At 29.8% G+C, this 25,434-nt stretch overlaps 2 protein-coding genes across 2 annotated transcripts in view; both read left to right on the top strand.

The window, feature by feature from the left end:
* Nucleotides 1-1,840, top strand: part of LOC115235749 (neuroendocrine convertase 1-like) — a 23,997-nt gene extending 22,157 nt beyond the window's left edge. Inside the window, 1 exon segment of the mRNA XM_029807701.1 lies at nt 228-1,840. Coding sequence (XP_029663561.1) covers nt 228-428 — 201 coding nt within the window. The 3' untranslated portion in view covers nt 429-1,840.
* Nucleotides 1,841-3,133: 1,293 nt separating this feature from the next.
* LOC115235729 (ankyrin repeat and death domain-containing protein 1A-like) lies at nt 3,134-25,294 on the top strand. The gene is made up of 11 exons (XM_029807675.1): nt 3,134-3,302; nt 13,988-14,204; nt 15,337-15,440; nt 15,604-15,702; nt 16,743-16,841; nt 17,508-17,714; nt 21,496-21,693; nt 22,022-22,120; nt 22,631-22,865; nt 23,142-23,309; nt 23,514-25,294. The coding sequence occupies exons 2-11, from the start codon at nt 14,099-14,101 to the stop codon at nt 23,597-23,599; spliced, it is 1,401 nt and encodes a 466-aa protein (XP_029663535.1). The 5' UTR covers nt 3,134-3,302; nt 13,988-14,098; the 3' UTR covers nt 23,600-25,294.
* The last annotated feature ends 140 nt before the right edge of the window (nt 25,295-25,434 follow it).

The following is a 25,434-nucleotide window of genomic DNA, read 5'->3' as shown; positions in this document are numbered from 1 at the left end:
TTTTTTTTGAAGCCGCTTTTCTCGAAACGTGATATAATATATATATTATACACTATATTTCCCTCAAGTCTATCAAATTCCCAAAAATATAGATTACGAATACATTTCATGCAACTAATTAAGCAAATATTGATTGGTTCAAATTACCTATCTGCATATCGGCAATCATGAACTGTCATATTGCATCTGTCACGCGTATTTGATAATGTATATTTGCATGTTTGCAGATAGGCCCGAAGCAAAATTATGGTTCTATTGGAGAATTTACACTGATTTTGCATGGCACCGAGCAAATTCCAGCCTACCGCAGAAACGGACCGAGAATTTATAACGAGGATTACATGCATAAAACTGTAAGTAGTGTCATAACATTAGGAATTTTATTACACGTTAAATTCGTTTCATTAGCATATTCGTTTCTGTTTTAGTACGATGCGGTAAAGCCGATCGCAAAAAATTCCGTGCAGTATAAATACGACCAAGACGTAGAATCACCAGAAATTAATGACATTTTGTTTGGACAATGGTTGGATTAACTATTAAGTTTATGATAGCCAGCTTTTTAGTTGCCATTAAATACTAAATTAACGACTAATATTTGATTAAGCAAAATTAAAAATACTTGAACAATATTACTATGAATAGTTAGCAACGATATTCACAGATAAACTTATATTCATATCAACATTTATGTAAGCTCATGCAATCACATTTTTAGAATAAAATAATTCTATTTAATATAAATTCTTTCTTCGTTATATCTATCTTTCATTCTAACGATACAATGTAGTAACAACAATTGCAATTTATTTATGAGAATTTGCAATGTATTCACGACTGCATTTTGTTTATGAGAATTTGCATATATTAACAGGTGGTTAATTGCATTTTGATATCAATATTAATGGTAGCATAATGAAATGATCAGTTTTACCAGTGAATGTACATGAAACAAATGTGTATATGTGTGTCATTCGAGATACATATATATCTTTAATTCGTTACACAAAATAAAGCTTACTCTCGTATCCCTTTGTTGCGGCTAATTGGCTCATTTAACAATTAATGTTACTGGTAATTAACATTTCCGAAATTCAAGACTCTATGAAACGAGAAAGCAGCTTTCATACAGGATATGCTGTAAAGCGTGAATTACAACGACCGTAACTGAAATAGAAATCAACGTTGACTTTTTTACAATTATGTGCAGAGAACATTAGATAACTATCATTAAACAATGATATAATTACGCATATATATTTGTGCTAATCAAGATGTCACTTTTAAAGTGTTATATATATTTTAGCATATTTTTGATATATAAAAACCACATATATTTTTGTTCATCTTATTTCTTATCAAAAAACAAACAGATGGTCAAAATTTCTTGAATTTCTATAATATAATTAAAGATTTTATTTCTTTCTGTGTTAAAAGCATATACATAATAGAAGAATATTTTCTTTAGAAATTCTCAATTTGAATTTTCCGAGAAACTCATTTCCCGAAAATGTTCGCTTTAGATATACAATCTTTTATGCACCATCTTAAGAATCTACATATACTTGGTCTTGCAATTGTGAAATGTCGTATAGATCCAAGGATATATACAGATGTTTCTTTTTACACACACCAACGATTACCATAAGAAACCAGCAGAAAAAGAAGATGGATAAATTGGGTTTACAATTTGAATCATTTTTACAATACGTAACATCTAAATTTTGCGAATTCAATGGGATGAAACACGTATATGTAAAATTATATTAAATATGTTTTTACAAAATTTAAATTTTATATAAGCAATGAAAAATCTCAAATTTTTATTTTATGATGAACTGAAAATTGTAAATATTATTATTACATTATACTATTATAATATATAATGTAATAACAAATTTAAAATATGTTTAAAATATTCTAATTATATTTCATATATATATACAGAATAAACATAACATAAAAACAAAATAATACAAATATATACGAAGGTGGACCAAAAAGCAACTTGTTTTTTTGTTTTGTTTTGTTAGTAACTTGAATTTAAGACCATTGTTTGTTATTTTGAACCAAGTTACTTTTCGATCCATTCTCGTACATATTTATAACATAAAACAAAATAATGAAAAATCGTTCTATCTATATATTTTTGTAGATTAAATTATTTTTATAATATCCAACATATGTATCTTTGTAATTTGAAATGCAATAAACTGCTTATAATTCACCTCAAAAGCAGTCTTATCATATTCAATGATATCGGATATATCACGATATGACCAACACTAATAATATCGAATAATAAATGTTGAATAATAAACGAATAGTAAATTTGTAATAATGTAATTATATCTCAAATTAATGGGCGCAAACAAAAGTTATCGTTACCTACACACATTGTAAGCATAAAATACATTTAATGTTAAAAAAACCCCTTGACCCTTTTTCATTTCGTTACCGAGCTTTCAACGTATTTTGTAAAATCGCTGTGCAGTTATTGGAAAATGTTCTATTCTAGCGACGATTTAATAGTGGTAGTCATACGCGTCGTAAATCGTGCAGATATAAAAGATCAATACACCGAAAAAAATACGAATGGACACATGTTTTACTTTCTCCAGATATATATTATAACAGAACATTTCTTTATTATTTCCATAATCTAATTTAAAAAAAATACCGCATAAAAATAGCAGTAATCAACACTTTATTATAAGTATATGCATATATAAAGTCAATACATATTTAAATAATAAAAATTTTTAAAATAATAATTAGAAAAAAGTGAGAAAAGATATTTTAAGACAAATTAAAATATTACAAAATTGCAAAGAAATTACGAATGCAATTATAATATCATCGTTATCTTAATTGCAAGAGCTTTTAAATTTGTGCAGCTAATTACTTTAAATTGCACTTATGTATAATAATTAATATTAGGATCGAACGGATAACAAAAAAAGAAAATGTTGCAATCTCAAGACGATTTCAAACAGTTTCCAAATCAGCAAGTCCGAATACATGCCAACTAGAGTGCTTGTAATAGTAATCCAACCCTCCATGTGGCTGCGCTGCCGTCGACCTAATAATGGGGTTGTCTCGCGGGCGAAACGGGGGATGATTCGCTCAGTAGCATGCTGCTTCTCGTAGCATGAATCTCGGTCGAGCTTTTCGTTGCTTTTATCGTGACGCAGCATTCGTTACTCACACCTGATTTTTCAATTCCATTATATCAGTGAGAAATCAAAGAACTAGAACAGTGATTCTCCGACACCAGAATAGTTTTGAGAAAGAAACAATACGTGAGTTAACATTTAACATAGAAAATATTTGTACAAAATTTAAATTAAAAATGCACATTTAAGGAATAGATGACAGAACTAAATGTAACAAATTAGTTGATATATGAGCGTTTGTGCTAAAATGTAAGAATATCATGAGAATATCATGAGAATTTATAGTTTATAGTGAACTCTAAATGAGATAGTGAAGCTCAATAAATCCGAGAATTACGTTACTTATATTTTTATACAAATATATAAATAATTTTATGCCAAATATTATGATAATTGTAGAAAAAGAAATATTCTCGAATATATATTTTACGCATTCTGCAAATGCGAAAAATTGTGACAGGAAAATTTGTTTGCGCCTTTTATAAATATAATCATAATTTAATTAAAGCATAAGGAGATAGAACATGAAGACTATTTAAGACGTCATGTGACACTTGTTAGTCATATCGCGTCCATTTCTCATACATGCTCGTGTGGCATTTATGTTCAAGCCAAACTAATTAACCGTCACAGCAAACAACCTCGCTCAATTTAACAGATTCTGTAACAGACGACATTTCATCTGACTTTACGAAATAATTAAAATCTATTTTGCGACAACTTCGTACTCGTATTCATTGTCGTCACATATCGTAAACAAATTTTGAAAGATTCTGAATATTTGTAATAAATGACAAACTCTAATCTGGAAACAATTTCTTCCATGAGTTATATATAAAGATTCCCAACAAATTATACTTTTTTTTATATAAATTTAAATATTCCCAAAAATATAATCATAAAATAAAATTTTTTATAAAATATAAACCATAAGATTATATTTTTTTATTTTCTATTATTCTCGTAAAATCTCATATTATTCTTAAAAATTTATCTGATTCTTTGTTTGTTTTTTCAATATCGCTCTATTAATACACGTATCTCTTGATCGGTTAAAAATAAGATGCTTTCCAAGAACTAAACGTCAATCAATTTTATTTTAACAATTATGATTTAAGACTATCAGAAATCATTTAATGTGGAAAATTAATTAATTGTAAAATATTACCAAATCTCCGATGAGAGAAGATCTACTTCAAATCAATCAGTAAATACATATGTTTACAAATGTTTGGACACTGATTTAAAAAAGTATTCTGTATATGGTAGTGTTATCTTATTGCATTATTCTAAAGTACAGCATATATAACAGATAATGAGAAAAGAATCACAAAGTTTAAAATTTTACAGTCTCTTAAGAGATTCGTAAAATATTTGCTAGTTTTGGAGAAGCAGCAGCTATTGTTAGAATGCTCTAGCACAAAAACGTATTTATAAAGTCAGAATATCAAATATTTGATAAAAGCGCAAACCATGACTCACGAGAATTAATCCCAGCATGATAATAATGAAATTAAAACTGCGTTCTGTCATAAGAGAGAGATTAAGCGTACACTCTATCATATTAAATAATGTAAAAATAGAAATTATTCCATAAATCGTAAAAATATAAAGAGAAAATAAAACTGCATATATAATATTTGAATCTTATGTGGAGATCATTATCGTGGATTACCAATTTCAATTTTAATTTTTGAGTTTAAATAATTAAAATATAAAAAAGATCAATTGTTAAAATTTTTAATGTTTCCATTTTACTTTCCAATTCGTGTTATTTAAAATAATATTGTATATTTTATATAGTATTATAGCCGGCTTGAGAAGATATTGATTATTTCCAATAACATAATATATCTTTTGCAAAGAAAAATAGATCTTTCTTAATAAAAATATTAAAAGTTGTATATTCCCTTTTATAACTACAGACAGGTTGAAGATTAGCATAATAACAAAAAAGACTATTACAAAGGAGCAAGTCAATAAATTGTGTCCTCATATTATCGAGATATTATATTTAATTTATTTTAAAAATCAAAAAACATAAAATTAAATTAGAAATGATGCAAAACCTTTATAAAAAAAACAACTTATTTCCACAAAAAAAAAAAATAATCTTATTCATTTTTTGCTAGAAAAATGATCCATATTTTCAAATTATCTGTAACTAGTAAAACTGTACTCTGTTCCATTTTAGGACAGGTTTTTCCAGGTCGACTCTGGTTTTATCAGAATATATCAGGATACCTTATTACAGGGGGAATTGAGATAGCGACCAAAATTTACTTGACAACATAGCCGAGTAATATTTTGCGCAAAATTCAGAGTTAGGCGAATACATGTGTATGAAGCTAACAAGCTGAGATAATACGTGGCAATAGCGTTAAAATAATAATTTAAAAAAGGGCTTGCGTGTATAAAAATTCCTGGCTACTCAGGTCGTATGTGTACATGTATATACACGCAATACATAAATGATACGTTGTAAAGCTGAGCGACGCTTGCATTTTCCCCGTCATTTTACATCAATAATCGACGGCGCAAACTCACGAAAACTCAACGGAGACTGCAACTGACATTACGAAACTGACATTACGAAAGAGACATAAACGCGAAGTGATTTGACAACTGCACAACAAGTAATTCTACTATCATTAACAAATCTATGTAAATTTAAATTTTCGTAATGATTGGAGAGAGAATCATTATTCCAAATTATTTTGCTCAATATTATATTGGTCAATAAGTATATAAAGTTTGAAAAAGTTCTTTTAATAGGGATAAAACGCGTACATTTTTATAACGATACACACATGAGGGATAAATGGAAACGTCGCATAGATTGTTTTCAGCGCTTTTTGAATCTATCGAGAGTGATGTTTCGGCATTTTTGGAAAACATTTTGAATATTGGAACATTTCTCTCTTTTTTCTATCTTTTTTGTTTCTCTATTTTACAGTTAACATGTTTGACAGAATATTTAAAATTTTTTAATACTACTCTCTTGTATTTGCTTCATTTTACAGAATCGTTTAAAAACATGAAAAAAATTTTATAGTACAAATTCCATGAAAAATACATTACCTTTTACATTAAATAATTACAATACTCCTTTTAAAATATAGTACGTATATAATATTATTGAATAAAAATATCATATAATTTACCTTAATATATTAATATGTTGCACGATTACAAAGATTATATTGTAATTTTTACTATATTTTCTACATGCAAATCGTTCTAAGTAATGTAACAATGTGCATTATCTACACATTTATTTGGCCTGTGTTTAACAAAGGTAAAATTGAAAGACAACAACAATTAAGGCAATCACAACATTTAGCAAATTGTAGCTTATTTACCGCAAATCGACTACTCAACAATTTTCTCTGCTATTTCTGTGCTTCTAATATGTTTCTAATGTTTAAATATACTTAAGTAACTTTTTCTATATTTATAGATATGTTTTAGTTTTTTAAAAATTAGTACTAATCTTTATCCAGAATCATTAAGGAAGCATGTTATATCATTTATCGCGTAGAGAAATATAGCGTAGTTTCTATTCTCTTAGCACTACTTTCTGACTTTCTTTGGCAAGTCTTAAAGTTAAAAGTTGAGAGATATACATAACAAAATTAAGAATCGTGTACGTTCTAAAAAAATTCTAAATTTAAGTTCAAATTTTATTTCATTTTCTAAATAATCTCGTAAATTGATATTTACCCAACCAAAATTAGCACAACTTTCAGTTAATAAATTAAAATTAAATTTCAATCTGAAGAAGGGGTATAATTCGCTCGTGTAACTCCTTGTATACTTTATAGAAGGTAGTAACCTAGTAGATGCTTCGCTCTGGAAGTTCTAAAGGCTTGATATATGTTTGTGGCGATATTCAGGAGCTTGCTAGATACGAGGAAAGTTCCGTTCGACAGAAAGCTTGAATTATTGAGAACAAATTCCTATTCGGGAAACTATACTGCCACCATAAGACAGACGGCTTAAGCGTCGTAATTACAATTACGGAAGCTTGAAGACGATTATTTACCCAAATAGATCGCCTTTCGCACAAAGTGACGGCAAGTAACAAAGTGACTTGAGAGTTCGTTCACGACTAATAAGGTCACTTTCTGAGTCGGAAAAAAGCCACTTACCTCCTTTCCATTAAAATCTTTTCTACGCGCACGCGAAATTGTTATTTTTACATCTTCCCTGCTATGATCTCACGCGACATTCCCCGATATAATCATAATTCAGCATTTTCTACGATAACTGTAGTATCCCAAGATCATGTCGCACGCAACACATTTTTTTAATCTTTAATCATTTGCGCGTTGACTAAAATTTATTTTTTATAAAGATCTGTATATAAACATATATATATTAAACACTATAAAAGTAATTTTATTAATTCACTAATTTACAATTTTTAAAGACGGATAGATGAGTACTCACTGCGCAAATTTCAAATTATAATTTATTATCTCAGTACAATTTAAAAATTAAGTTATATCGAACATTTATGTCGGTATAAAGTGTATGCACAAGCAATTACATATTAATATCATTACTTTATCTGCAATAAACGAAAATCCCTTAGGCTTGTGATACGGGAAATACAAAGTAATAGCTATGAGCGTACCAGCTGATTATATCGCGCGTATTTTTAGCGTGAGTGCAATCGCTGTACTATATCGTAACACCAGTTTAATGAAGTTCTGAACACTTTTTCGTCTCAACTGTATGCGTATTCTATTTTTCTTTAGCTAGCCGAGTACGTTCCCCTTTGACCAGACTTGCGGGAAAAAGTAAATACGCGAACTACACTCTCAGAGATACGAACATTCGAAGCACGATTTTTCATCAATCAGCCGCCAGTCGAGTGATGGAGTAAACGTGTGGTTAGACGATCGATATAATTTCATAAGAGTAAAACGGATAGTCTTTTTCGAGATATATTTTTTCCATTGCGTATAAAATTTATGTTATTACAATTAATACAATATCGCGTCCACAAATATTAAACAGTATGTTTTTGCGATGATTTTTAGCTCTATTTTTAAATTAGAACTGCAAAAGCTTTGATTCAACATTTGAAATTTTACCGTTCTCGCTATATAAATGAAATCGTATGTGAAATTAACAACATGGAGAAATATGAAGTTCGTATCTGTACTATAAATAAAAGAGTCGACTTTGCCGGTATATTTTAATATATATGTGTATGTACGTATATTACTGGCTAAATTACAACAGTTTAAAAGGATGAATCGTCTCGCGGCTAACGATGAAAAATAGAGATATTATTTTCTGTCAAAGTTGGAAATTCAAAAAGTAACATTTCGAGAAGACCAATGTTAAAATAAATTTATATAGTATAAAACTATACTATTGCACGATTATTACACATACAACGCTTTACAACAAAAGCTCATACGGTTGTATAAAGCTAAATTGTGAAAAATTGTATATTAAAAAGCATTCATATACACCAATATATACAGACAAAAGCAATTTCAGTTTCTTTCACTCTATACAAAAAGGAAATACAATTTTATATTTCATTTTAATTTTACTATGCCGATATCTTTAATGTTTGAAATTCCGTCAACGTATTTCATTATTCCGTAAAAATCGAAATATGAAACAACTACATGCATATGATTTCGCAATTAACCTATTAATAAACTGTAATATGTGCTTATTTAAGCAGATTATATTCACCGAATCGTACAAAGCATCATTCACGTGTGCTCTATCAAAGCTATATCTTCGGTTAAGTGCACCAATACGAGAGAGATTCAAATATCGTATCAGAGCACTCTTCCATCAATATCGAATCAAGTATCATTTCAATATTTATCGCGCATTAATCAGATATTTCAAGAATAAAATTTATATTGTTGTAAATCGGAACACAATTGTTTCTCTTACATCATATTTGATAATATTTCTCTCGCATTCACTTTTAAATTATGTTGGACGCTTAATGATTTATTACACATTTTAATTTTTATACATTTTTATACAATAGCTTTCGAAATTTTTATCTTTTTTATTAATGATAATATAGTGTGCATAAAAATATTTGTATACAAAGAGATATATATTCTCAAAAGAAAAAATATTAGAATTGTTACCAGGACGACATATTAAGTGTGTATAATTAAAACTATTTCCAAATTATCTCGAATATAGTTTCAATACAAAATCATATATCTAAAATATTTCAATTTTAAATTTATTTATAGTAAATAGAGCCCGAATTTAATTTGATTGTTATCAGTATCGAATCACTTAATTTCCGTCTGCATTTTAATTGAGATACACATATTTTATATGTAATTTCTCGGATTAATTAAAGACAGCTTTTCGCTCAGTATTTCATCTTCAATTTTGGCATGCGTCCATTATATCTGGCCGTGACTCTTGAATGCGAATTCGTATTCTGATTCGCATTCAAGAGATCAATGCACTATCGCATTGCAAAGCACCAAAATCTTACCGCATGTGTCGACTATGGATTGTACTGGGCACACAACAATGGCACACCTCCAAACATTCCTCAAAATCCAATTGTGCATCTGTCATTGCTTACCTATTAAAGGCATTTTGATAGCTGTGCTATTTCTCGGGAATAAATCTATATAATATGAAATTATTGCATATGAATAATGATTTATTTTAAAAAACTTATATTTTGTATAACTTTCTTATAAAGAAAAGTAGCTAATCGCGCAATTGTCGATATTGAAATAGAATGATTTTATTACAAAAAATGTATTTTAGTTTTCTTCAAGCAATATTTAGAAAAGTAATGACATTTTACACAGTCATATAACTTATGAGGTTTGTGAATATGACTCTATATTTAAATTTTATAAATATCAAAATGTTCTAATTTATTTATATCTAAAATCCTGTATAATATGTGTTGATATCTGAAATAACGTGGCTGAGCAACGCATTTTATCAATTCAAATATTAAGTGTGTGTGTAATTTCAATTTAATAAATTTTGAAAAAATAGAGAACTCGAGTTAATATGTAATTTTATACACATATACACACACAAAATAAATGATGTGTGCGTAGCGCGCGCTTATAGTGTCGTAGTATATACCAATTCGCCAGACTAGATTGGACAGTCTCTGTAAAAAATATTAGAAATTCTCATATCAAGATCATTATGTAATATCAATAAACATGTAAATAATGAACATGCAATAAAAATACACGCAAAAATAACACGGCTTTGTAGAGAAGATAATAAATGTCGGTGCAATCTCGTAAAATGTAGCCCTCTTTTTTTCCCCGGAAAAATACCCAAGCGACTGCATCTCATTATATCCGCGCTACAGAAAGATATTTCACTAACACAATATGATCTTTATAAAGCAAAATGCAAAAAATGCAACAACGAGATTTTAGATAAGATATGACGTAGGATGAAGATAAAAACGAGAGATAATGAGATAAAAATGCCGTGAAAAGTTTTATAAAACATATTCTAGAAAAACAAGAAAAAGTATGAAATTCTTCTTAAACCCAAGCGTCGTTGCTGTCCGGTTTGACTTTTCAGAGAAAAATCGACACTCGCATGATGACAAAATATGAAAAATGGTAGCAGAAGAAGATAATATATTACGAGGTGATACCTCTTGATGATAAAGATTGATGAATATATTTCCTCAACCTAACTCGTTCTCTTTTGCAACTTTAATAACTGTGCTTTTATTTCGCCAGCAAAGTACTAATACAGATAATAAAGCATTTCCTTTGCTTTATATCTCAAAGAAATGATGTTTATAAGATATAATTAATTATAGATATTTTTAACTGTTAAATAATTTTTCTTGTCTGAAGTACTATTTAATTATTAATGCCTAAAGATCCACGTATTAACATAAATCTATCAAAATTTATAATTTTAGATTTTTAGTTTCTAATTCATGATAAAAAAGTATTACATTTACAGTTAACTGCTACTTTTAATCTAATAGTTTGAATAATAATGCATTGTAAGTTGTCCGAGAAGTTTTGATGACAGTAATTTACGTCGCTTTATTTAATTTTACATGGAACTACACATTGCACGCGAATAACACGTTTACTTTCCAAGCGGATAAATGCACGTTTATGGAGCGGATGATCAGGAAACGGAAACATCGTCTCTGATATTACATTATTAACGAAACGACATACCTCGCTGAAAAGCCATTCTGATGATATAGCAATGAAATGTACAACACACGCAATCTATCGAATGGAACTATATTTTCTTCGAAACAACAAAACAAACGACGCTAAAAAAGCGGAGAAAACCCAAGTTGACGATTCTAATATATCTGTATAACAAATGTATATATAGCAAAAACAGTGTATGTAAAAGCTTCTTTATCTTATCATGAGATTATTTTCTTAAGACTCTGATATATCATAATACTAAATAATGTTCAAATAGTGCCGTGTATCCTATAATAATGTTATACAATAATTATTAAATAATTATATGTATTTCAAGATATATAACACAGAGCGGGAGAAATTTTTAGTATTATTAATATTTACGATATTCTTGACGTTTCAAATGTACATAGTAAAAATTACTGTTAAAATATACCAAGTTGTTACGTGACGAGATAAGAAACGACAAGATCCAAGATCTCATACAGAATTAAACAAATGCAAATAAACTCCCGGAAGTTTCAACAGTACTGGATGGATTATATTTGCATGAGTTCAGCGAGAGAGAGAGAAAGAGAGAGAGAGAGAGAGAGAAACTCCGAGAATCCCTTGACTGTAAAGTTAGACACAATCAATCATTAAACAGATGGCAGTTGTAACTTATAATACGAATAAATGTATCATGGGTGAAAGCACATTTTCCCAAGCGACAGAAGTATAAAAGGCATTTTCCAACTCGGAAACTAACCAGTCGGTACGCTTTCCCACATTTCCCGACGGATGCAAAAGTATTGTTCATTGAATTAGAATTAAATATATATTATATTATTGTGGTTATGTATTATATTAAGAAGTTAAACACATATAAGTACATTACATTACGCTCTTCGTGATAAAGAATATTTTCGTTCAATATCTATCGACAAAATTTGTATTCTGTGCACAACATATTCTGTACACGATCGTATCTCTCTTTAGACCGTTATATATTATGTATTGCCAATGTATTCGCTTCCAAAATAAAGCTTAAAACGGGTATCGATTACACAGCTAAGGGTGATTATAAACAGAAGTAACTCCCTATTAACAGCCTGCAATCTTTACGATAAAGACATTTGATATAATTTCCATTCTCGTTTAAGCGTAATTATTGGAGTTTCCGCGATTCCACGAAGTCAGTCTCTGACTCAGCTGGAATATTGTTAGATCTCTAAGATATTGCCGCGAGTGCCGGAAATATGATGGAAATCAGAAACTATTTGAGCAAACAATACCGTTTTACGTTAAATATACCTAATCCACGTTTCCAATAGGAAGCTCGCAATTCTAGTTATATATAATAATAATATAGAAATTTATAAATTAAATATATCTATCTGATCGTAATGTCTAATTCATATATTTTCACTGACTCATTCATCATTAAGTAATTTGTGAACTAATGAAACCAGCGCTTTGATAAAGCTAAAGCTTTTAATTTAAACGTCTGTTATGCATGAAAATGGAACACAGTTGGAAATGTCAAAAGAATAAGCTGAAAGAGAAAAGTTAAGCGAACTAGAAATGTTTTGCAAGAGAAAGAGATTGATCAAAGTTTTTCTTATTGCAGTGCGTTTGAGTAATATGGGAAATTTAGACTTATCTATGACTGCGATTTCACCTACGTGTGTTTGCACAAAACGAACAAACTCTGATGTATAATAAACTCTGGAAAAATTTGCAGTGGATTAAATATGCAATAACTGCGATGAAATGTAACTACGTTTAAATGAATGTGAAAATGTATATATATATAACTTAGAACATTCAAAATATTATAATCGCAACGCAAACTAATTTAAAATATTAAAATTTATATAAATATATCAAATCTTTGATACAATGAGATGTTTCTGATATTATTTCGAGAATCAAAGTCCGCACATAAATTAATTACATCCAATTAATCAAATCAAATTAAATATTATATTCTGCTAACCAAACTGCGAGATATATATTATTCATTTCAATCATATCGTAACCGCATACCTTGCAAATTATAGTAACAGATTTCGCCATGATAAAGCGAATAAATTTTAAATAATATAAATATGGAGCCAGAAAAAAATACTTGTAATTAATTCATCTGTATTTTATTAATGTATTTTGCTGATTATAAGTAAGCTGTAATTGCGAAAAATATATGCAAGTTTTAATAGACCGCTTCTCAACGGAATTTCAATAAATAATATAACAAGTATTCAAAATATTTTTGATAATTGCTAGGCAAGACAAATTGACACTTGCAATATTAATAAGCTAACGATAAATAAACTGTCTTCATATTGTAATTTATCTATCAAATAACTCAAGAAAAACAAAAGCTATTAAATTTTTATTTCTTTTTTGTTTTATATATAAATTAAATTCTAATTTAAAAATATCCTTCTTTATATAAAATATTATTTTTCTCTCTTGATTCTCAAATATTATCCTAAATTTATATAATTCAAGTATATATATAACCATTGATTAATTTCTTTTATTATCAAGCGCGCTGCTAATTGCGTCCAACCAAGTCTCTTTTTGACTTGTATTTTCAATTGCGGCTTCTGTAATTAAGCATTTCAATAATATTTGGTTTTCTAGGTCGTCGATAATTAGTAGTCGGCCTGCAACTTGATATGCATTAGCATCGCACAACAACGGAAAACCGCGACACCAATGACAATGCTAGACTCAGAACAACGGCAGTGAAAGATGGTGGACAAGGAAGAGTTGAGTATAACGAAGGCTAAGGCCCCACCACCGCTGAATCTCAACGAGGCGATCGAAGACGAAGTACTGAACCAAAAGACTGCTAGAAGTGAGTAAAGTACGAGTCCGCCCCATACAGAATGTGCTACGAAACATGCAAAAATTTAAGGCTGTCTCGGCAATCCTAAATGAAACGTGAATATATGAGAAATGTAGGGAGAGAGAGAAAAAGAAGTGGAAAAGAGAGAAGTGGAACATGCACTTTCTAAGATTTATATCATAGTAAAATTCCTGGAAAAGTCACTCACACATTTGGCTGAATTGCCTGGATTCTTTCCTTTTAACTGATATCAATATTTGGTTTATCGCAACTGCCAATTTTTTCCTCTCTTCTTCAAAGAAAAAAAAAACAAATTTTCTTTACTAATAATAATTTCTGAGATCATTTATTACACTCCATCAAAATGTCTCTCTTAATAAAGTAAAACTTTATTACAAAAACAATAGCATTAATATTATACGAAAATTTTAATTACACTTTCTTTTATATTTTACGTATATAGACAAAATAAAAATAATTTCTTAAAAACAACTGCCATGCGCGCATATGTATATAACAACCGTATATTTTTCACAATGCTTGATATCTTTATAGAAGAAGCAAGAGAAATAAATAATTATGTGTATTTCTGTAATTAAAATGTTTTGCATGTGTATGTATTTTTCGTAAGTATGGATATCTGTGCAACTTGAAATTATAAAAAAACGATGTGCAATAGTAACGACAGCACGTGTGCGCTACGATGTGACTGTCAGAAGTTAAAATGAAAAGCCTGTAACGAATTAATTAAATCCATACTTTTCCACGCTTTTCGTTTGAAATTCTATTTCAACATTTTCGCAAAAACAAAATAATCGAGAAATTAATCTATATACGCTCATGTTACAGTAAAAAAGACTGATATAATATCGTTTATTTTAAAAGTACAAAAAAATTTAAAAATTAATCCATATATATATATATATATGATACATACATGCTACGATAGAAAAGTGATTTGTTACATTTTAATAAAAAAGTTGAAAATAAAAATTTTGTAACACACATATACTTTTATTTTTTTTAAATAATTTAATGACTTCGTAAAATAAATAATTTTATAAGCCATTGTTTAAAAAATAAAGAATATTAGGTATACCTTATTATTAGGTATAAATTATTTGTATCTTCTTTTCATCAGTCCTTAAGAATGATCTTCTTCTACATGAGGCTGTGATAAAAAACGAAGCGGACACCGTTCGTAAAGTACTTAAGGAGACTGTTGACGTAGATTCCAGAAATAACGTAAGTTATCAGAAATGTTTCAGAGATAAGAATAAATACGTTATTCTTTTCATTTTATTTAATGTGTACTTTATTTTGTAAAAAAATTAATTAAAGAGATGATATTTAAGGTAATAAACACTTTTTAAACATTTATCATCAAAATCATCTTTTTTTTTTCTAGTATGGTCGCGCTCCGATTCATTGGGCAGCATCTAGAGGAAATACGGAAATTATCGAAATGTTGATGCTAGCCAAATGCGATATCGAAGCGAGAGACAAGGTATAACACATTTTTTAAATTAGAACTACTCATTAAATGATTACAAAGTTAACGAGAAAAAGAAACGTGCTATTTTTTCGTAATAAAAAAAAAATAGAAAATTACAAAAAACTAAAAATTAATCCATATATATATATATATATGATACATACATGCTACGATAGAAAAGTGATTTGTTACATTTTAATAAAAAAGTTGAAAATAAAAATTTTGTAACACACATATACTTTTATTTTTTTTAAATAATTTAATGACTTCGTAAAATAAATAATTTTATAAGCCATTGTTTAAAAAATAAAGAATATTAGGTATACCTTATTATTAGGTATAAATTATTTGTATCTTCTTTTCATCAGTCCTTAAGAATGATCTTCTTCTACATGAGGCTGTGATAAAAAACGAAGCGGACACCGTTCGTAAAGTACTTAAGGAGACTGTTGACGTAGATTCCAGAAATAACGTAAGTTATCAGAAATGTTTCAGAGATAAGAATAAATACGTTATTCTTTTCATTTTATTTAATGTGTACTTTATTTTGTAAAAAAATTAATTAAAGAGATGATATTTAAGGTAATAAACACTTTTTAAACATTTATCATCAAAATCATCTTTTTTTTTTCTAGTATGGTCGCGCTCCGATTCATTGGGCAGCATCTAGAGGAAATACGGAAATTATCGAAATGTTGATGCTAGCCAAATGCGATATCGAAGCGAGAGACAAGGTATAACACATTTTTTAAATTAGAACTACTCATTAAATGATTACAAAGTTAACGAGAAAAAGAAACGTGCTATTTTTTCGTAATAAAAAAAAAATAGAAAATTTCTAATTTTAAATATAAATTGACCCTCTTTTCTCTAGAGATTTGTCATAATTTTGATAAGTAAAAAGGTAATGTAAAAATAGTATTTGATAAATGAATACTTCATTTAGATGTTTTTGAAGCGACACTTCTTTCGGAATTTAATCTAGACAACTGCCGACTTGATGAAATTCCTTATCGAACATTAATTTCCGAGCTGTTCATTTCTCTTTCAAGTATGGAATGCGCCCTTTACATATGGCTGCTCAGCACGGGCACCGAGACGCGGTGAAGATGTTGATCAATGCTGGAGCAAATGTATCCGCGGTTAACAAGGTATATCAATTATCCTTTTAAAAATAAGTTTTTCATTAAACGTATCATGTCAGAGTAAATTTTTATTCCTTGAGGAAAGGACGTTTGTAGATGTCGCGAAATCTATTAATACACAAAACTTGCGTAGAATATATGTAACGCAAAACTACCACGTGAAGAAAACTTCATTTAAGAAAGAACGCAAAAGTTTGGTCTAACGGAAATTTGCGGAACATGTTGCACGGGATTAAATCCTGCGTTAAATTGAAGTTTATTGATCACGGATACGATAGAAAGCAAATATTGAAACTGAAATCTCTCGCGGAGGTTGTGAAAAAAGTAAATACGTTATCGGGAAACCGCGACGAAATTAAAATCAATAATGTGTCAATATTGATATTAATATCGGTCCTAAATAATAGCGCTTTCCCTCCGGTAGTTGGGCGTATCGAATCGTTAACGGAATAAGAAAATAAGACACGTGAATTATAGAAGAATCTCTTCCGCGCGTGCGAGACGAGAAAAGAAAGAGGGAGAGAAAGGGGAGAGACGTAGTAGAGTTCTTTTACTAATTAAAATTATGCGAGAGAAACACGCGCGGCCTTATAATGTAAAAGCCACGAGCTTTCTTTCGCAAGACCATCTCGTCGTAGCGGAAGCATAAATAAAAGATCTCTTTCTGCTTAGAAACAATATACCCTCTTAATGTGTGGTGCTCGCGGCAGCAATGTAAGCGTGGTGGAGTATCTCGCGGAAGCTGTGGAATCATTAAACGGTGAGGCCACCGATTCCACCGGTGCGACTGCACTTCATCATGCAGCCATTTCCGGACATCCTGCAGTGATAACGGCAGTCGCTAATATCCCACAAATCATACTCGATGCCACGGATAAGGTGAGCGCAAATATCCTTTAATTTCAATATATTATTTCAATCGTTATTATGTAAAATTGCCAATGTTTAAACTATACGGAAAAATATAAGAGTGTGTTTTCTATCTTTAGATGTTACTTTAATTTCATTCTCAAACGAAAGAACTCGATCATTTCGGTTCCTGCGACTGGGACAGGAAGCTTTCAAAAATTAGATTGCTACATAAAAATATAGAAATAGAAAGAACGTATTTCATCCACAGAGAGAAAACGCGGATTTGCGATGTCAAAAGAATTGGAGAAGTCACACAATTACTTCGATAATTCTCTATTGTAGATGAAATGTGGTAGTCTAAAATATTTATAATTTTGTGTGTGTCGCGTTTATTTTATTACCTTACCGTTTAAATTAAATTTAATCGTGTAATCACTAAAACCAGTACTTTCCGTGTAATCCGTGTTATATCTTATACAAGCTATTAAACCAATGAACAAGTAATACACAGCAAATGGGCTTATCTTGTCTCGACGTTGGATAACATATAGTTCATCGCGTACATTTAGAAATATGTACATACGCTAATATGCTCTCACAATACAAGCGTGCGTTTGTCTCGGATTATCGAACTTGGCGTTGCAATGTGCTATATTCCATATCTGAAAATCTGATTCTCGCATTTCTCTCTGATTCGATGCCTCGAGAAATATTCATCCATCCGTTCATCCATTAGCATCTAGCCCAAAATTCCACTCGCGGAAATTTCATATAACGGCATTGGTAACCAAAAACCGACCACTTCCGCATAAACTTCACGGGAAATTTATTCAGACAATAGAGCATAATTGTGTACATAGTTAACTGTTATAAATTATTATAATTAGTTATCTCTCAGAAAATATTTGCATACCAACACGAATTATCCATATTTTTATGCATCTCATTTTTCGGGCGGGGATCAGACTGCATAACTGTCTGCAATAATATTTTGGAACATAATACTGCGATGTATCTCAAATTCCGTGTTTAAAACCGTAAATTTGTAGAAGAATGCATATGTATTTCATGTAAATTTGATGCCTTTGATGTAATAATAAATACTCCATATTATAAGTAGGAAGAAAGATAACGCACTTGTCTGATTTCGCGTGAATGACAATCAATTAGGACAACTAATGACATCAATTAATGACAAACATTTAAGGTAGCATCCAATTAGAGAATTACCTGTGTCATAGATGCAAATAAAGATTCATTATCCTCGAATTTTAACAATAATATAATGTACCTGGTAGAGATTATATCTGAAAGTGGATTTCTTAAAGAAAAGAGAGACATTTCCTTATTTAAAATCAGTTGACAACGAAAATTCTTCTATAAATCTCTCTCTTTCCGCTATCTCCGTCGCGTTTCTCTGGCATATTTTATTCACATACAACGTAACGACGATAAGCGTCTGTCCATAATCCGAGATCAGCTTTGACGTGTGACGCAGATACTTGCTCTGGAACATTTCAAGCTGCCTCTCGATACAATAAATATATACACCCAATATTCCCACAAACGCGTTTACTCCTGGGAAATGTACTTGATCCCAAGGTTTTTTGCTTTATCACAAAGTAATATAACAAATATGCAGTTTCGTAATAAAATATTATTATTCGTTTTTAAAATTATTTTAAAATATTTAATTATATTTATATATATAATTTAGATGTTGCAAACACAGATAGTTTAAAGATGATCTACTCTTTTACACTAAATCTGTAAAAATGTCACTGATTAAAGCAGTAGTATTTCACCGAAGATCAGTGAGTATTTCATTGATCTTTAGTGAAACACACATTGCTCCTCCATCTTTTATTGCTTATGATAGCAAGATTTCATTGAAAAATCAACCACTACCACTATCTGATCCTTCTCAAATGAGATTTCATCGTTTGCAGTATTATTTTTATAAACTTAACTGAAACTGCTACTTATAAATGATAATACACTGATTCCATTTAAGAGAATAGAGGAAGAGAAAATTTTATTGAAAATGTAAGCTACAACCACGGAAAAAAGTAACTGTTATATAAGTACGCTACATAAGAACAAAATCTAATAACAAATAATCGGAAATCAGATTACATCTTACTGTTAGTAGAGATGACAATCTCTCTCTTTATATCGTATTTATACAAATATCTTTCTCCAATATAAAGATTAACAAAATCAGATTTTAACAGATTGTTTTGCTTCTCATTATATGGATTATATTATCACAATATTAAACTTCTCTCTCTCTCTCTCCTCTCTTAATTGCAGCATGTATCATACATACTATACGCCCCCCGTAATGCGAAACAGCGAAAATGCATCAATCGTCCAAGAATAATAAATGCCACGGCTACGGAGCAGTGCGGTATCGATCGCGCGGAGGAACAAAGACACAAAAGGCGGAATTTATAATTTATCGATAAGAACAATCGATTGTTTCTCTCTACCTCTCTCTCACACACACAGTGTTTGCTGTGCGTTTAAAGGTGGTAAGAGGAACCGCTCGGATTTCCGTATGTGCTATCGTATATACGCTCATAAGTAGGTAAATAGGTAGGTAGGTAGGATAGGTAGGTCAGAGGGTATCTTTTCCCTCTCAATTTAGATCCTGGAAAGTGAGTCTCTCTCTCTCTCTCTCTCTTTCTCTCTCCCCTTCTCTCTGTGTGTTTGTGTCTCCGATGTCGAGACTGCTATAACGTGTATTTCTCTTCCTATCAAAAGGCAAACGAAATCCCCCAAGGAAGGAGTCCCCACTATTGTGAAACTCGGCTGACCGCGAACTCAAACATACACATTTTGCAGGAGAGCCTTTGTAAACAAACTCTAATCCCTCCACACTTCTTTCCGCCGGATACTCTTGCTTTTTCATTCAATTTATTTTTGTGCATTCCTCTCGATTTTCTTCATAGACGTGCGCGGAATTTTAATCTCTAATTGAGATACCATCTTTACGTTCCGCATGGCTTGCCGTATAGAATATCCATTCATGAACAATCAATTTTTTCTATCTTCTCTAAAAATATCACTTGATGTCAATTAGGGAAAATCGTCCATTCTGTTAGAATAATCGTGTGGCAGAATTTAGAATAAAGATAATATCGCGTATCATTATTTTCTAATAATACAATTAATAATCAAATCTTTCAAAAATTTTATAATATCTATCAAATAAGTATTTTATCATTTGCAATGTATGTGTGATTTTAAAAAGTCACATATAGTTTCTTTAGATTAAAAGATATAAATAAAGATATAATGGCACATTTATTCCCAATATAAATATATCTGTCCCTATAATAATCAATATAAGGTTGTAATAATTAATATAAAGCTCTCCCTTGTATGAGTAATATTTCCGAAAAGTGTTATTTATTTCAATTTTATATGACTTCCATATTTTCGCTAAATAAATATTGAACGCCGTAGCAAAAAGAACTAGAATAACATGTCTTTTCTCATTCAATATAAAATAGAAAAATATGTAAAAATATTTTCTCATTCAACATTTTCGTTTTCTATTTTCTACACAAATATTATAAAAATATTTAAATAAAAATTCTATGCAATTTTTATTTTTAGAGAAAATTCTTTTATTTAGTTCTAAAAATACATGTCATTGCTAGAACATGAAAGTGACCTACGTGTATAAATATAGAAAGATAATGATATAAATATGTATTTTTTCATAATATATGCACATACAAGTATATCGTGCTTTCAAAATTCATCGAACATCTCGCGATAAATTTGGATATATTTTCAGAAAGGACAGACCCCGATGCATTATGCCTGCGCTGAGGAGCACTTGGAAGCGGTCGAAGTTCTTATAGGATTAGGCGTGAATGTAGATGCCCAGGATAATGATGGAAATACTCCACTTCATGTAGCCACCAGAACGAGACACACCGGAATAGCACAATTATTATTAAAAGCTGGAGCAAATACCGAGCTAACCGATGCGGTAAATTGAATAATCGATCAACTTTACGTTAACTTAACAACCGGAAAAAGATATAATTCAAAGTGAACAAGATAAGACGTAAAATAAAATAAAATGTAACAAAATAAGATGCCATAATTATATCGATTGAACTTTGATAATAAATTTAAACGTAAGAAGAATATCTTTCGTAAAATATTTGAATTTTTATTCATTGTCGACAAAGTTTTTTTTTATTGGATCAACACAATTCATAGAAGCGAGATTTCATCGTAATGATAGGCGCGTTTATATCATGTCTGATCAATATGTATCAACTTTTTCTTTGTCTATTTTTTTATATTTTTAGGAGGGTTTCACACCCCTTCACGTCGCCGCGAGTCAAGGATGCAAAGGAATACTCGATTCCATGATTCAGCATGGAGCTGATCTTAACAAGCAGTGCAAGGTACAGTTATAATCCGTGTCAACTACTGCATGCATAAGGATAGCTCTCAATATTTTGACGACGCATTATTTGTGTATAGAAATACATCGATGTTCGATAATCATTCAAGCATGATGCAACGAATCAAATTAATCAAAATATTAAAAAAAACAGATGTGCAAAAAGATGTTCCCGAAAAAGATACTTTATGACCTCGAAAATATATTTTCGTCACTGTACACGTTCACTCAGTACCGAGGCCGCAGACGTATTGAGACATATTGTAGGTTGTTTAGCTTCATGCACTGACCAACGCACGTGTATATATCTACTATATATCTATAGATATTTGTGTGAGTTGTTACTTTCGCCCCGTGTTACTTTTGACCCCGCTCTACCCTACGAAAAATTTTATATTGCAAATATTGTTCCAAAAAGATAGATTCGATTCATGTTGAATATATTCCAAATACGATTTTAGTGTTAAATTGTAATAAAATAAAAAATATAGAAATTTACTACAAATCTTAGGAAATCTCGAATTCCGACAAAGAGGTTCGAGAATTGACTCCAGCGCGGAGGCGATGGAGAGAAGGATCATGCGGTGGCAGCATCTCCAGCAACAACGGACGTCTCTCCGAACAAGTTCGATCTATTCTCTGGAAGTTGGCCTATAAACAATTAGCACCTGGCGATTGGAAAAAATTAGCTCTTCATTGGGCCTTCACTCCTGAACAGATCAAAGCTATCGAGCATCAATATACAGGTAAATCGACATTATTTTTTGTATAGTTTGGTTTCTTTGTCGCGAATCATTATTCCATTCTAAAATAAACATCGAATTAATTTCCTCGATATTTGTTTTAAAAATTATATAGAAATATAGGTCTCTCGACTCATTAGGGTGCAAAAGAATTGCAAAATATTAATTAAAAAAATAATAAACACACATTGGTTTATGACACGTAAGATGATTATCATATCATTAATCTCGGTTTATACATGTGATTTGTACCTCGATATTCCTCTATTGTGCACTTAGAGCAGCTTTATAAAAAGGACGATAAAGCTCCAATTGTAGGTTCTTCGAGTTACAAAGAGCACGGATTTCGAATGTTAATGATTTGGACTTCCGGATTAAATCCCGATGTACAATTAGTAAAAGAGCTTTGTGATGCTTTGTCAGCGGTGGATAAGAAAACAATTGCTGGTAATCCCTTTATTATTATTATTATTATATATATATTTCAACAAATTTTCTATACTGTGTAAAATAAATTTTCCTCAAATATAAAAATAATAATAGATTACAGTTTGCAAAGATAAGAATGACCAATACAATATTTCTAAAACTGAATTTTGGATGGGATGGAATTTTTTGAAAAGGGGGAGTTGTTTTTTTTATTTATTTCAGATTCTATTCGTAAGCAAATGGAACAGGGAAATGGCAGCAAGGCAAAATCGAAAGGGCAACGATGTCATAAATGTTGCATAGCATGAATCTACAAGTGCCAATTCTGCTTGTAATTCTGCACACATATGAAAATATAATGAATGGATGTTATAACTTATGTAATAACTGTTGCGCCGTTGGAAATCTTCCAGATTATAGTAGAACTTGAAATTGGCAAACATAATAATTTATGACAGAAATGAAAACTCTTCATACAATAAATAATATCTTTTATACTAATGATAACGTTTCGTAAATTCTTGAAATATAACAATTATTAATTTTTGACGCAGGTATAGTTGTCATTATAAGTTTAAAACAATCAGAGTTTTCCTTGTATTTAGAATATAAAATATATAATCATATATTCGACTCGATAAAATTTATATGCCAAGTTTTTTAGCCAAAACTTAAGATCGAGTCTAATACATTCAACAAAAAACGCATCATTATAATGAATAAAATTAATCCGTCGGTGCTTCGATAGAAAGTTACACACACAAATCTGAAAAAAATCCAAAAACATATAGAAACAAATTTTCACATGTATAACAGATTACTTTTTCATAAATTTTTGAACTAGGCAGATTGCATAATCTATCTTGCATGAAGAATTGATTGAAGATAAAGCTCGACTAGAATAAATCATTCTACAAAGTATTGTACTTCTCTGAATTACTCTATTGGGTTAAATATCATTCACCTATACATATATATGTGCATATGTGACAGTAAAAAACATAACAGTAAAAAATATATTGGAAACACGTACTACATATAAATTATATATATATACGAAAAAGAATATTTAAAAAGCCACAAGATATTTGAACAACTATATACGTATGGAACCAAGCCGTCCTAAGCTAATCCTAATTTAGACGATTATTATAATTCCGTTTATTCTTGCGTTTCTCTTATAGAGAAACGCAGTATACCTCCGTAACTTGTAGAAACAAATTTATAGTTAGTATACAAAAGCCATCGAAAAAGCGATACAATTGTAAAATCAAAGTAACAATCGAATGTAGGAACTCTTCGGAATAGATATAATAATGCATAGAGTAAGTAAGTATAAGAATAAATTTTGCAGGGCTTTTGATGTGATAAAAAGTTATTAGATTGTTAGATTTCGATAAAGATATTTAAAAGATCTCGATAGAGCAACTATCACACGCACATTTCTCGAAAGGGACAATCTACATATCCGAAATTTATAAATTATCTATATTTAATTAACTACGGGAAATAACATTACGTATCTAGCTTTATTATGTATCTCAATATTAAGTAAATTAAAAATTAGAAGATTTTTTGAATAAAATCGAATTTTCGTAGTAATACATTTTTAAGTAAGAGTGAAACAAATTTTTTCTTTTTCTACTATATTATAACTTTATAATTTTATTTATAATACAATAACTTTATAATTTTAGAACGTTAAAGAGTCATATCATTAATAAACGCAATATGAGATCGAAAATAATTAAGTACGAAAATACTTTCTCTGTACTTGTACCTGTATTTATGATTTTTTAATAAAATTGTAACATGTTATTAACAAAGAATAGCGATAATGGATAAGAAAAGCGATAAAAATAATGTATAGATATAATATATAGATAGACAAATACTTACCGCTTGATAAAAAAATCATGGACTTCCGAAGCTACTTTCTGAAAATACGATTTTACAGCAATGTACATATCTCATCTTGATGTAATAAATCATTGTATTCTGTGTATCGTGTATTAATTATTATTGCAATCGTCTAAAACAATTCGAATTTGTGAAATTATTATAAGTTAATTTATTATAAGTTAAATAATATTTAATTTTTATGATTTTAAATTATGGCTTATTAGAAGTTAAATAATTTAAC

The sequence above is a fragment of the Formica exsecta genome, unplaced genomic scaffold (assembly GCF_003651465.1).
Source record: "Formica exsecta isolate Colony F162 unplaced genomic scaffold, ASM365146v1 scaffold233, whole genome shotgun sequence".
In the NCBI taxonomy this organism is placed as follows: domain Eukaryota; kingdom Metazoa; phylum Arthropoda; class Insecta; order Hymenoptera; family Formicidae; genus Formica; species Formica exsecta.
This window is presented reverse-complemented; position numbering and strand designations above follow the sequence as displayed.